The sequence below is a fragment of the Amblyomma mixtum genome, chromosome 7 (genome assembly GCF_055824585.1).
Source record: "Amblyomma mixtum isolate Tamu chromosome 7, ASM5582458v1, whole genome shotgun sequence".
Lineage (NCBI taxonomy): Eukaryota > Metazoa > Arthropoda > Arachnida > Ixodida > Ixodidae > Amblyomma > Amblyomma mixtum.
This window is the reverse complement of record NC_143018.1, coordinates 12002270-12014582: the sequence shown is the minus strand read 5'-3', so window position 1 is coordinate 12014582 and position 12313 is coordinate 12002270. Positions and strand designations below refer to the sequence as shown.

General features: G+C 44.6%; 1 protein-coding gene across 3 annotated transcripts; it reads left to right on the top strand.

The window, feature by feature from the left end:
* The first annotated feature begins 368 nt into the window (after positions 1–368).
* Positions 369–8882, top strand: LOC149335023 (2-iminobutanoate/2-iminopropanoate deaminase-like). Of its 3 annotated transcripts, none has more exons than XM_089551724.1 (6): positions 369–482; positions 2130–2235; positions 2623–2677; positions 2746–2814; positions 3470–3525; positions 8703–8882. In XM_089551724.1, the coding sequence occupies exons 1-6, from the start codon at positions 418–420 to the stop codon at positions 8781–8783; spliced, it is 432 nt and encodes a 143-aa protein (XP_089407850.1). In that variant the 5' UTR covers positions 369–417; the 3' UTR covers positions 8784–8882. The 3 variants fall into 3 exon arrangements, with proteins under 3 accessions (XP_089407850.1, XP_089407848.1, XP_089407849.1); XM_089551722.1 differs by lacking the exon at positions 369–482 and adding an exon at positions 928–1314; XM_089551723.1 differs by lacking the exons at positions 369–482; positions 8703–8882 and adding exons at positions 932–1314; positions 4836–5011.
* The last annotated feature ends 3431 nt before the right edge of the window (positions 8883–12313 follow it).

Here is a 12313-nt window from a genome sequence, read left to right as displayed (position 1 = left end):
GGTGGGTGCTAATGAATAAATACTCCCTCATTAGAAATCTACTCCACCATAGGGATTTCCCTAAACACTGTGCCAGCAACAACAAATTATTGTATGCAAATGCAGGTGAAATGTAACAAAAATTGTGGACCGCTGCAATTGCATTATCCGTGTGTAGATCGTCACTGCAGGAAGAGCGTAGTCCCGCTAAGCTTTGCAGAGCAAACAGATAGGCCTAGAGCGCAGTGGGTATTACGAGCTGTAAAAGTGCTATCGCAGCTGGCCAACGCCTCATATCTGCAGGCCTTTGTAACAGCTGCCTTGTCCTGACCAAGTCCTGACCGCCAGCGCGGAGTTAAAAGCACGGCGCGCAGCCATTTCCTGTTCAGTGAGACCTCGCGTTTCCACCCTCAGACGACGTCCCATCAGCGATCGACAATGGGAAAGGTCACGAAGGAAGTGGTAACCAGTCCGAATGTCTGGAAATCCGCCTCTCCGTTTAGGTACGAAATCATCCTTTATTTCATGACTGCTGTCGTGGCTCGGTACTGATAAGTGCGACCACCGCGGGTACAATAGTCTGCCCTGGTAGAGCCATACAAAGGGATAGAATGCGGTAACGGCAGAGCCTGCGCCTATTGTAATATTTAAACTAGCAGCTTTTAGGTTACGGTTGCCTGGTTACGTTTCAACGATTTTTTTTTTTCTGAAGCGAGTATTTTGAAACGCGCGCGTCAATAAAACTACGAAAAAAAAGTAGTTTTTTTTTTTGTTTATAAAGTATCCATAAGACAGAAACAACTTCCATGCCAGCGTTGTTTATTCTCAACTAAGCGAGATTTTTTGCAGTGCTGTTAGCACAAATATTGCCAACACCTATTCGTTGGGTCTTGAAAGCGAAACCGAATCTAACGATTTCTGGTAGTGTTTGTAGGCAACACTGGGAAAGCTGGCAGCGGTCTGCTGCAGCGTCGCTTGTTTGCGTGGATAGCGTGGAGGCCGTTCGCACTCCCCCCGTCCAGACATTCTACACTTGAAAATCCTCGACCGAAAGCCTTGACGGGGCGTTTATCTCCTCTCTAAAGTCTCCGTGCGGCAACGCCCTTGTATCGCTAAGGAGACAGACGTAGAGGTATTTGCAGAGCTGTTATCGTCCTCGCGTGGCTGCAGAGAAGGCGCGCTTCGGAAGCTTCGAGAATTCGCACCGTCACCGTGCATGCTCGCCGCATTTGTGTCGCGACAACTTCGCCCCAGTGTCTTGATTAGAAATATGTCGAAGGTGACGAGAGAAGTTATAAGTTCGGAGCATGCTCCCAAGGCCTTGGGACCTTACAGGTGGGTTGTTTACTTCCTGAAATCGCAGAGCTCTAAGACTGCTCGCTTCTAATACAGATTTTGCAGAGCTGTGTGGTGATGACAGTATCCGAAGCAGATAACTATGCCTTTGAGCGTAATCGGTGAACGAATAAACAGCGTGGTTGTGTTGCTTAGCTCCAGAAATATGAGTGCATTCTCGTTGAAATGCACCCCGTTATCCTGAAATCATAGTTTGAAAACAAAGTTGTATTTCTAAACTGAAGATGCTTCGAATACCGCTAGCATGCAGCAACATGTATGGCAATAATATAATTGTACTTTTTATCCCCGTTGGTCGATGTAAATAGCTGAAACGTTGCTGTATTTGTTTTCGTGCTAAATTTTTCAGCGCCACTAATATTTCATGTTTTAGTTTAGTGAGAGAAAGACTTGTATTCAGTAAGCACCGACACATCTGTTTAGCTACCTTGTGTGCACAGGTGCTTCCCGTAAACAGCTCTTACAAATCTACTTGCAACAGCCTTCACATAACTGGGATTGCTCATGTGCTAGTGTGTTTACATTATTTTCAATGATGCTTGATGCGCCGTTTCTTCAAATACAGTCCGTTCTTAAGACTTCTCGGTTCGTAGGTCAATGCGCACTGCATAAATTCAAAAACGTATATGAATTTACCATGGAACTGTTTCACATTGAGAAATCTTGTTTGACTAGCTGTTCGATTTGTGTGGGTAAAGGCTTTGTATCATTGAGTATTCTTGCAATATAGGCGAACTTGTTTGAGGACGAATTTCACTTATTCTGTTGGAATGCTCTCCGCAATCTTCTTGCAGCCAAGCCATCCGTGCTGGTGACACCATGTACGTGTCTGGCCAGATTGGCGTGGACCCAAAAACTGGCAAGCTGGTTGAAGGTGGAATCACAGCCGAGACCCGACAGGCAAGTGTTCGCTCACTCTGTTGTACTGGATGATCATTGATGAACAAGATGCCATTACTGTAGACGCATGATTCACCTCTGGAGTCACAGTATGCTAGTAGGTGCCAAAATGCAGATGCAGCTGCATTTACAGTATACGAGACTAAAATAAGCACTCTAACAAAAAGAGGCTATGAGCAATACAAGCACAGGTGCAGAAGAGCTGTAGGCATCCTATGGCATGAAGGATGGTACGCAGCATGAACCACTACAGCATTTGGGTGCACCGCATGGTGACTCATTGCTGAAGTGTTGAATTGGTGAAGTGTTTTGCAGCCGCATACTTTTAAGAGACATAGGTTTTCTATTGCTCCTTGCTGACTATGTCACCATGTTGCCTCTGTATAGGCCCTGACCAACCTGAGCAAGGTCTTGGAAGCTGGACGGATGTCTCTGAAGTGTGGTAAGCTCAGACATCCTTTCATCCCTGAATGCACCCTTCATTTAACTTGCCTTCTATTTCTTCTTCAGTTGCAAAATGCACTGTCTACCTTGGGGACATGAAGGACTTTCAGGAAATGAACAAAGTCTACACTGAATGTGAGCACTTTTATTCGAGTTCTTTTTGTGTATTGTTTGGCAGAAAAGGCATTAAACGATTGCTTGTCTGTCCGTGTGAGGCAGCAACCATAGCTGTGCAAATAGTATAGTTGCTGGCATTGTGTGAGTAAACGAATGCAGTTACTAAAGAATTGGCGCAGTTTTCAATAATGTAAATAGTTACAATAAGACTGGCTGCATTGATATGGCGTGGGGTTGAGTGTAAAAAAAGTTAATCAGGCATATTTTAGGTAAATATCAGCCTTGTTCTTGTAATACAAGATGTATGTTTTTTTCTCTTACAAAGCATGCTGTCTTGAAATAACCAGCAATAATCTTAGGGTTTGTCTTTCTCGCTGTGTACATGTTCAGTGCAGTTACAGAGCATGAATAACAAGATTGCAATTAAAGCAAGACTTTACCTGCACGCGGCGCAAGTGCGATCTTATGCACATCCAGTAAGATTTTTTATTTTTAACTCAAAGTGTTCTGTGCAGGCTGTCTTGCAAGAATACTAGCTAGCTTGCTCAGTCACAAGCAATAGTAGTTATAGTTCAGTACTGGTAAAAGCTTTTTTTTATTAAGAGTAGAGAAAAAGTGTTGTAGCTGGACATTGTGGCAACCCCTAAATGTGCGGTGTGGTTTGTTCCGTCAGTCTTCACAGAGAAACAGCCAGCCCGTGCTGCATTCCAAGTGGCCAGGCTTCCTCTGGTGAGTATTCCCACCCCAGGTATCAGCATTGTTGCATGCTTGAAAAGTAGTCTAGGCAACATTGTATTTCGTAGCAGTACAAGTGCTGAGGGGACATAGGGGTTTGTTTCCGTGACTGAATGAGATGCAAACTCTTCTTCTGTGCTGCACCACTTGCCATTGTATCACATAGGTGGAGTTCTAGCTTGAGTGGCAGGCGTGCAGCTATAGCATGGCAGAAAAGTTTACATTGTGATGTATTACTTTACAGGGGCATAAAGCATAACCTTCTAGTTACTGTGTACGATAGTGCTTGTATTTTACTTTTTTACTGCTAATTCAGCTGTCCCAGGTTTCCTCACCCAAAGCTAAAGCGATATGCTGGTACAGTGCTTGCTTATTTCTTGTCCTTTTTGTGCTCCAAAATTGGTTGGTTTGTAGTAAAGGGGGGAAAAGAAGTCCTACCATCATCATATTCTTTGATGTGCAATAAACTGTGCATTCCTGCAAACGCTGGTGTCGCAGCGAAGTAGTTCATAGCAAGTGGACTTCGCTTAGACATCTGCAAGCAGGATATACACTTCCTATATTACTGTGATGACAGACAAGTGTGAACTCCACCGCTGCACTATACCGTCTCATTAAGAAGCTACTCTACAGAATGCTGATATCGTTCTGAAACTGGGCGTGTCCAAAAGTTTCTGCTCTTATAAAATGGTGGTCCGATCATGAAAAGAATTGAGTCCATTGTGTTCAGATGGTCCTGTAATGCAGATCTCTCACTGCCTCCACTGGAAGTGCTTAAGTGCAGGTGCCACGATAAGTAAATCAAGAAAAATAAAAGAGCTAGCCAAAAATACATGGAATCAGGCTGGATAGAGACAAGCAGTGATGGCAAAGGCTTTTCCATTTAAGTGATAGCTTGCATATAAATCTATGTGGGGCTTGTGGTCATGCCAAATTCAAAGATATTTGTGTTGAGGGCACACAGTCGTTTCTGTCATGGAAAGGATTTAAACCTTTAATACGTTTTGTGCCAGTGGACAGTCTGGAGTCTGAATTGTTCCTTAAAAGTAGTGTAAAAATTGGGTGCAAGCAAAAAGCTCACTGCAGTTTGTCTGCAATAAAATGACTGCTCAAGGAAAACAAATCCAAACCTTTTCTAGTGAGACTGAGAGACTTTAATGTTCAGCACATGTGCAGGTGAAATTGTTCATTGCTCTTGCTTTTGGTTCATCATGCCGTGGCGGGCTTGCAAGTGACATTGAATTTGATGGATTAGTATGACATCTCTAAGGTGCATATCTTCCCTATTTGTTTTGTTTATGCAGAATGCTGCAGTGGAGATTGAGGCTATTGCTGTGGACTGCCAATAACCACTCACCATACTGGACTTTACTCATGCCCAGAAAACCCTCATGATACTGCCATTGCTCTTGTCTCAAAGTCGTTTCTATTTTTGGAGTGGGAAGTATTTTCAAAATAAAGCATGCTTTTGGATCAATAAGTTTTGTGTTCATTTGTTCATTTGCGTGGTGGTCGCCCTCCCTCCCAGTCCTCCAGGCAAAGATTTTTTTAAAAAGCAGCATTGAATCCCTACCTCCCACCACTTTTTTTTTTTTTTCAGTGGAGCTAACAAAAAAAGTAAGCATTGTGCAATGAAGCCAAACCCTGCACCCTTACCATTCCCTCCAAGAGTTGTCCATAAATCTATCCCCGACATGTTCCAACTCCACACATAACTTGCATGGAGGAAGTTTTCGGTATAATGTGGATAAAGGTTGAGAAAATTTGATTTCTTTTAAGTGTTGCTTGCAGGAATAATGTATGAATATACTATATTGAGAAATGTACATAAAAGTCTATAGGAGGCTTGTTTGTGGCAACTTCGGGGAACAATGCAATGGAAAGACTTTTTTCAGTCAATTTAATGAGGTGGTACTACATATGAGGGTCAGTTTTGCCTTTTATCTCGTTAACTCATGCGTTCCCATCTTCATAAACTTTAGTCAACTCTTTTACTTCTAATCAATCTATATATTCATGCCTAATCTGGTAGCTAGGCAGCTTGTGCAGTACCATGAAATAGAGCAGTGCATACACAACCCCGTTCAGGCCTGCAGCAAAGCATACAGTGCTTGCTCCCCCCCCCCCAGGAAAAAAATTAAAGGAAATCAATTTGTGGGGCTCACCACTGTTCTAGCTGGCCTGTCCGCCTTTTTTTTTCGTAAAACGAAGCGCCAACGGCGACTAAATCATCACCCGTTTAGGCCTCCCTATGAGTACGACAGAGAGAGATGCCGACAAAGGTTCCATGAGGAGAATTGCATATAAAAAGCATTCAGTAAAGAATGTTCAGTTTACGATGTCAGCCGAACGAAAAGGCAGAGCCTTTTACACTCGCTTGCTTTTCCATGGGAGAACACTCACTCACTTCAGGCGATGTTTCGTGTGGCGTAGGTGGCTAAAAAAGAGGGTTTAGCTTAAGTTAAGGACAACGCAGCGAGCTATGGAAAGAAAAATGATAGGAGATCGGAACGTTAAGAGATCATACGCAGGCAGAGTGGGTGAGGGAACAAACGCGGATTAATGACATCCTAGTCGAAATCAAAAGGAAGAAATGGGCTTGGGCAGGGCATGTAATGCGAAGGCAAGATAACCGGTGGTCCTTAAAGGGCAACTGCAGCACTTTTTTGAGAATTTCGTGATATTCAAGGATTCAAATGTATATAGGCTGTAGGTAAAGCATGCCTACAGCCTATGTCTCCGCTGCCTCCGCTGAAAAAAGCAAAAAAATAGTTTCATATAGTGACGTAATCGACGACTGAATTTAGCGCTTCTCCTCAATGCACCGTAGGAGTGCAGGAAAATTCAGCGTGACGTCACGGAAGGTATGATTTTAAATTACCACTGTCGTCAGCCACACCCTGCCCTTACTCGTTAGACGCTGCCAAACAACTCTCGGTATGTGAAAGAAGCCAACAGCCACAGAAACCAAGGGGCACAGGGGATTTTTAATTTATTTTTGTGGTGTTGATCAATTTAGAATATTACTGAATATGTTTTTTTCTTCTGCTTTTCTAATCAATTAGCTTTAAGCGATAACATATTCAGTAATATTCTACATTGATCAACACCACAAAATAAATAAATAAATTAAAAATCCCCTGTGCCTTTTGGTTTCTGTGGCTGTTGGCTTCTTTCATATTTATAACGAGCCCCTCATTCCCCTTCCCTTGTTTGCTTAATTACTCTCGGTATGGTTGGCCTTCGGTGGTGTTGGTTTTTTCTTTCAAAGCAGGCGCTTGTGCATAGGAAATGTACCGATACCTTCGATGACGTCATCATGCCCCCTCACTTGGCATTGTGCGCTGCGGAGAAGCTTGAAGGTCGTCCGGATTTTAATCAGCGATTACTTCACTGCTTCAAGTGCTAGCCCAAAAAGACTTCACATGCTTTACCTGCAAGTTTTTACACATTCGACCCTCTTAAGCTCGTTGATCTCTAAAGACTATGCAGTTTCCCTTTAAGGCTAACGGAGTGGATCTAAGAGAAGACAAGCGTAGCAGGGGGCGGCAAAAAGTTTGGTGGGCGGATGAGATTAAGAAGTCTGCGGGGATATGGTGGCCGCAGCTGGCAAAGGACAGGGTAGAGATATGGGAGAGGCCTTTGCCCTCCATTGGGCGTAGTCAGGCTGATGATGATGGTGGTGGGTGGGCAAGTACAGCTTCAGTCCTTCCACTTGACAGGGAGATAATGGTTTAATATCAGGAAGAGTGAAGGGGTCTACAGAAAGAACGTGTCTGTTTGGAAAGGAAAGTGAGAGGGACAAAGAGGAGAGCACCATGACATCACGGGCGCCATGATGGAGTACTGACCTGCAGCTTCCACAGTGCACATCGGAGCAGGTGGCGATAAGCGTATTATACGTATAGGCGCTAACTTTATAACCGACGTTCACCAACATGGCGGTCGCTATTTATACACGGCGCCATTTGTAAGCGTCCACCGTGCCATTCAGCTTCACTAGCGAATGTTCTGTTGTTTCCGTCGCAATGTAACCAACGCGTTATGCACTGCCAGGGATAGCTGAACGTTACACTCCCCCAGAGTCGTTGCCAAGGGTTTCTCTCCAGCAGGTGAAGCAGAGCACGGCACACGTCGTCACCCTGCTTCATTTCAAAATTTTCAAATTCGCTCCTCGCTTTAATAACTTGTCTCGCTAGTTCTCCGTTGGATGAAATACGCGAGTGCGGACTGAATTTAGGCGCGAATTTCTGCACGAAGTTTAGCGTATACGACACGTATGTGCGCCCGGCTTGTGCATTCAGCTGGAGCGGCTCTAGCTCGCTCATTCTTCGAATACTCACTTTATTGAAGGTGTGTGCGCACTACATAAATAGAGCGAGTAATCGAAATGTCCGCAGCAGGAGACGATGTTTCGAAAATACCGCTCGAGTCAGCGCCTTAATCCCCCCCCCCCCCCCCCCCCGTATTGGCCGTGGACATGGCGCGCTTTTTTATGTTTCTTCGGTTGTTCTGCGGATTTTAAATATACCGCGAACAGTGCTTTCAGAATACGCTTTCAAATGACAGGACTGGTACATAACGAATTTATTTGACACTATACAACTTTCTAGTTAAATCGTCATGTATACGCGTGATTTCCAACATTGTGAAGTAACACGTGTGCTTGCTCTACGCAACTGCTAATAATGGAGAGGTTCAGACTCATTCGCCGATCATGGGATATTTTCCTTTGTTTCTTCCTCTGTTCGTTCGTTTCGTTATTTCTATTTCTTTCAAACAGCCTAGACCACTTGTTTCTTTGTCCTGGCGTTGGGCTGCAGCTGCATAAATTTTGTCACCGATATGCCAACAGGAGCAGGTGTTTTGTAGAGTTCTTTGTTAATCGTGAATCCGCTTATGAGTTCAATCACACGAGGACGGAAATGTAATACTCGAGTAAAGAGCCGCAGTGTTTTCAGGGTGACTGCACCATATGGTTCGATAAAACTAAGCTGGTCTGCGCAGCGACGCAACATTTGTACCGCATTGGTCGCTACGGCTAGGCAGCGGTTGAGCATCTGTCGCGATGTTAGCGACATCTTCGTTAACAGCTTCGTTAGCATATCGCACCTGCTGGTGCCATGGAAACAGGGTCTGACGTGAATTTCTTGTTTGTTTATTTTTTGCAGGATGCCCGCGTTGAGATCGAAGCTGTCGCTGTCGACACGGAGGGGAAGTTAGGTGCTGGAGCACCACGTGCTAGGCTGTAGTCTTAGAGGGCTTGCAGTTCGTACGACGAGGATAAGTACAAGCATACCAAAGAATTGCACAAGTGAGATTAACAAATAAATATGCAATGATGTCCAGCACTTGGTCTTTGTTTTGTCGTGCGTGGTATCGAACCTAGTGTTAGTATCGTTTATTATATTTTTACATTCTTTGTATACATTGTGCGGACCTGCAGAACTGGGGCCGAGCAGGGCCAACAACAAATAAAGCATTCATCAGAGTAAAGGGGGGGGGGGTAACTTAAAATGATTTCAAGTGCACAATCACTGTAGTTTCATATAAGGAGAAGTTGCCCCAGGTTCGATCCCGGCCGCGGCGGTCGAATTTCGATGAAGGCGAAATTTAGAGGCCCGTGTACTGAGCGATGAGAGTGCACGTTAAAGAACCCCAGGTGGTCGAAATTTCCGGAGCCCTTCGCTACGGCGTCCCTCATAGCCTGAGTCGCTTTGGGACGTTAAACCCCCATAAACCAACCAACCATCTGTCAGCTGTCGTTTGGTCAGAAATAGCGCGACCGCTGAAAATATCTTCCTTGAATGTTTGGATCCCATTTTGCTGCTTTCACCTCGCGGCATCGCGGTTTTTACGTGTTGCAGCCCTGGATGTATGGGCATGTAACTGGGCCTGCGCAGTTTTTGGGAGGTTCGTATGGCAGTTCGGAATAGTGACACAGATGCTCGTGCTGTGAGGCAGTACTCTTCTTGGAGCATTTTATATGTCAAAGACATACACAGTGGCCAAAGTGAACCTTTAGGGTGGGTGTGTGGGGTGGATGGACAAACAAACTTGAAGCATTTTTAGTGAACGCTCCACGCAGTATCAGTCGACGTCTTAAAGGGACTCTGAAACACTTTTTGGGGAGGGTACATAAACTAGCTCCACGCAGTATCAGTCGACGTCTTAAAGGGACTCTGAAACACTTTTTGGGAGGGTACATAAACTCGCTCAACCACTACATTCGGTCGCCGTGAACACCTGAGGCAAATAATACAATTCTACTCGCAGCAGAGAACCCACAGTCGTGCCCGAAAGTTCGCGAGCTCTTTACGGAGACTTTTTCACGCTCGCGCTTTCCTCCTTCTCACGCTTCTACGCACCTCGTTTGAGAGACGGCTATTGGTTAGATTCTTTGAGACGTCACGCAGCTACCATGGCCGCAGCCAGTCACGCCGCGTTGGGCGCTCCAGCGGGTCGGGAAGCTCCCCCCCCCCCCCCCCCCCTCCGATGAACTCTCCCGCATGCGTTGGCAGCCGGCGGTGGGACCGATTGGGTACAGCTTGCGGAGGAGCGCCAATCTTTGAGCTTGCAAAAGGTGACGAGAGAAGGAAAGGTGCGAAGACGCTGAAATTAAAATTCTGACTACAACATAACTCAACTTCTACAAAACGCATTAAAAAATATTCTTGCTGGAGGATATTCGCGAAGCGGCGTCCTTTAACATCGCATGCAAACCGCACCTTTATTGAGAGCCCCTTTTACAGCCTGTTTAACATTTCAAGTGCAGTTTTATTTCTTGTTTTGGCGTGAAAGAGAGAGAGAGAAAACTTTTATTGCTCTTTCAAGAGATTCGCGGAGATGAAGACTTCTTGGTCGTCCTGCTTGGGCGCTGGCGACTTGAGTCTTCGAGCAAGGGTGGGCTCTCAGTCCAGGGCTCCACTGAGTCGTGCCGCTTCAACAGCGTGCTGTACCAAGGCCCTCTGGACCTCGAGCTCGCTGCTGGAGAGACAGCTCTCCCATTGCTCCTCACTCGGTGGTTGATAATTGTGGAATGCTATGTTTCTTTCGCACTCCCAGGTAATGTGATAGAACTTCTATAGCAGGATACAACTTTAAAAAAACAGCAGTTGCTAACACTGGGCTGCGGTCCGCGGCGTCTTGTATTACTCCGCTGGCCAACCACGACAGGAAACGAAATCAGCTTTTTAATAAAATGTTTGACTATATCAAACAACCCACGTATAAAAATTTTAGAGCTCGTAATTTTTTTCCTTGTTATAAGCTTGTTTAGGTAACAACAAACGTTTAAGCAGCGAACTACTTTTTTGTCGTGGAAGAATTCTGTGCGGGAAGGCTGAATGTGGGCGGAGCTTCACTGCAGACTTAAGTTGTATCTGTCTATAATCACACTCCCAGCGGTTTGTGTCCGTGTACGTGTGTGAATACTCTGAGTAGAAAACATGACTGATTCACTGTGTCAGTGGACACCTCAATTTTGCTTTGAGGTACATGGTGGTGGTGTCCACCTGCAAAAAACCGTGCTTTCGCACAATATTTCGAATTTAGCAATGCTAAACCACCAGCCATTTTTTTAAAACGCCAAGCATGCAATAAGAAAAAAAAATTGTTGGCCTGGCACCACTCATAGACTATCATCCGGGACTGCTGTTAAACTGTACAGCTACTTCTATAGCTACTCTCCCGACAAGCTACTCATTGTTTGGACTAGTTCTCACCCCGCTGCGACGCTCACCCTTGTGGGTCATGGTTCGCCTCTGCCCCAGAATCTTTACCTGACGGCTGACATTTCTGCCAAACAATGCAGAGGCGCGCAGTACGTTTTATATTTAATAAGTACAACAGAACTGATTCCCCATCTTCGTTAATGGCGGAAACTGATATTAAAACTCTCCACGTCAGACGCAAGATAGCCCGCCTATCCTCCCTTCATGAACTAATTCATGGAAAACTAGGCATCTCTCCAGGCCGCCATGTGCAGTTTTCAGAAACGCGTAAAACTCGTCGTCATCATAATCACACTTTAACACCATACTTCGCGCATACTAACGCTTCTAAATTTTCTTTTTTCCCGAGAACTATCGAATGCCCTGCCTCTATAGGTGATATCGGCTGTTGATTTTGACAACGCACTTTGTGAGCTATTAAGGCGAAAGCCTTTAATGCCTCATACTGTCGTTAGCAGACGCGTCGGCAGGAGTGTCGACAGACGCGTCGGCAGGAGTGTCGACAAACACGTCGGCAGATTCGTCCGCCTTTCGGCGTCACTGCTTAAAAGGCTCAAGGTTCCAGCATGACTAAAGGCGCATCTAGTGGATGCATGGGCTTCATAAATAAAATAAAAGGAGTAAAGTCAAGAAAAGGAAAATAAAAATAAGAAAATAAACAAAAACAAAATAAAAGTAAGTTGTGAAAATAAAAATAAAAAACAATAAAGTTAAGAAAAGGAGCAAAAAATAAATAGAAAAAAAAAACAAAATATGAAAAATAAAAAAGTAAATAAAAACAAACCGTGGCTAGGAAACGCTTTCGCCTTGCAGCACTTTAGAGAGACAAAGTGCCCCCTGAATTTTTTTAGATTGTATATGTGCTATAGTAGGATACAACTTAAAAAAACAGCAGTTGCTAACACTGGGCCGCGGTCCGCGGCGTCTTGTATTACTCCGCTGGCCAATCGCAACTGTAAACGAAATCAGCTTTTTAATATTTGACTATATCAAACAATTCGTGAATAAAAATTCTAGAGGTCATAATTTTTTTCTTGTCATAAGCTTCT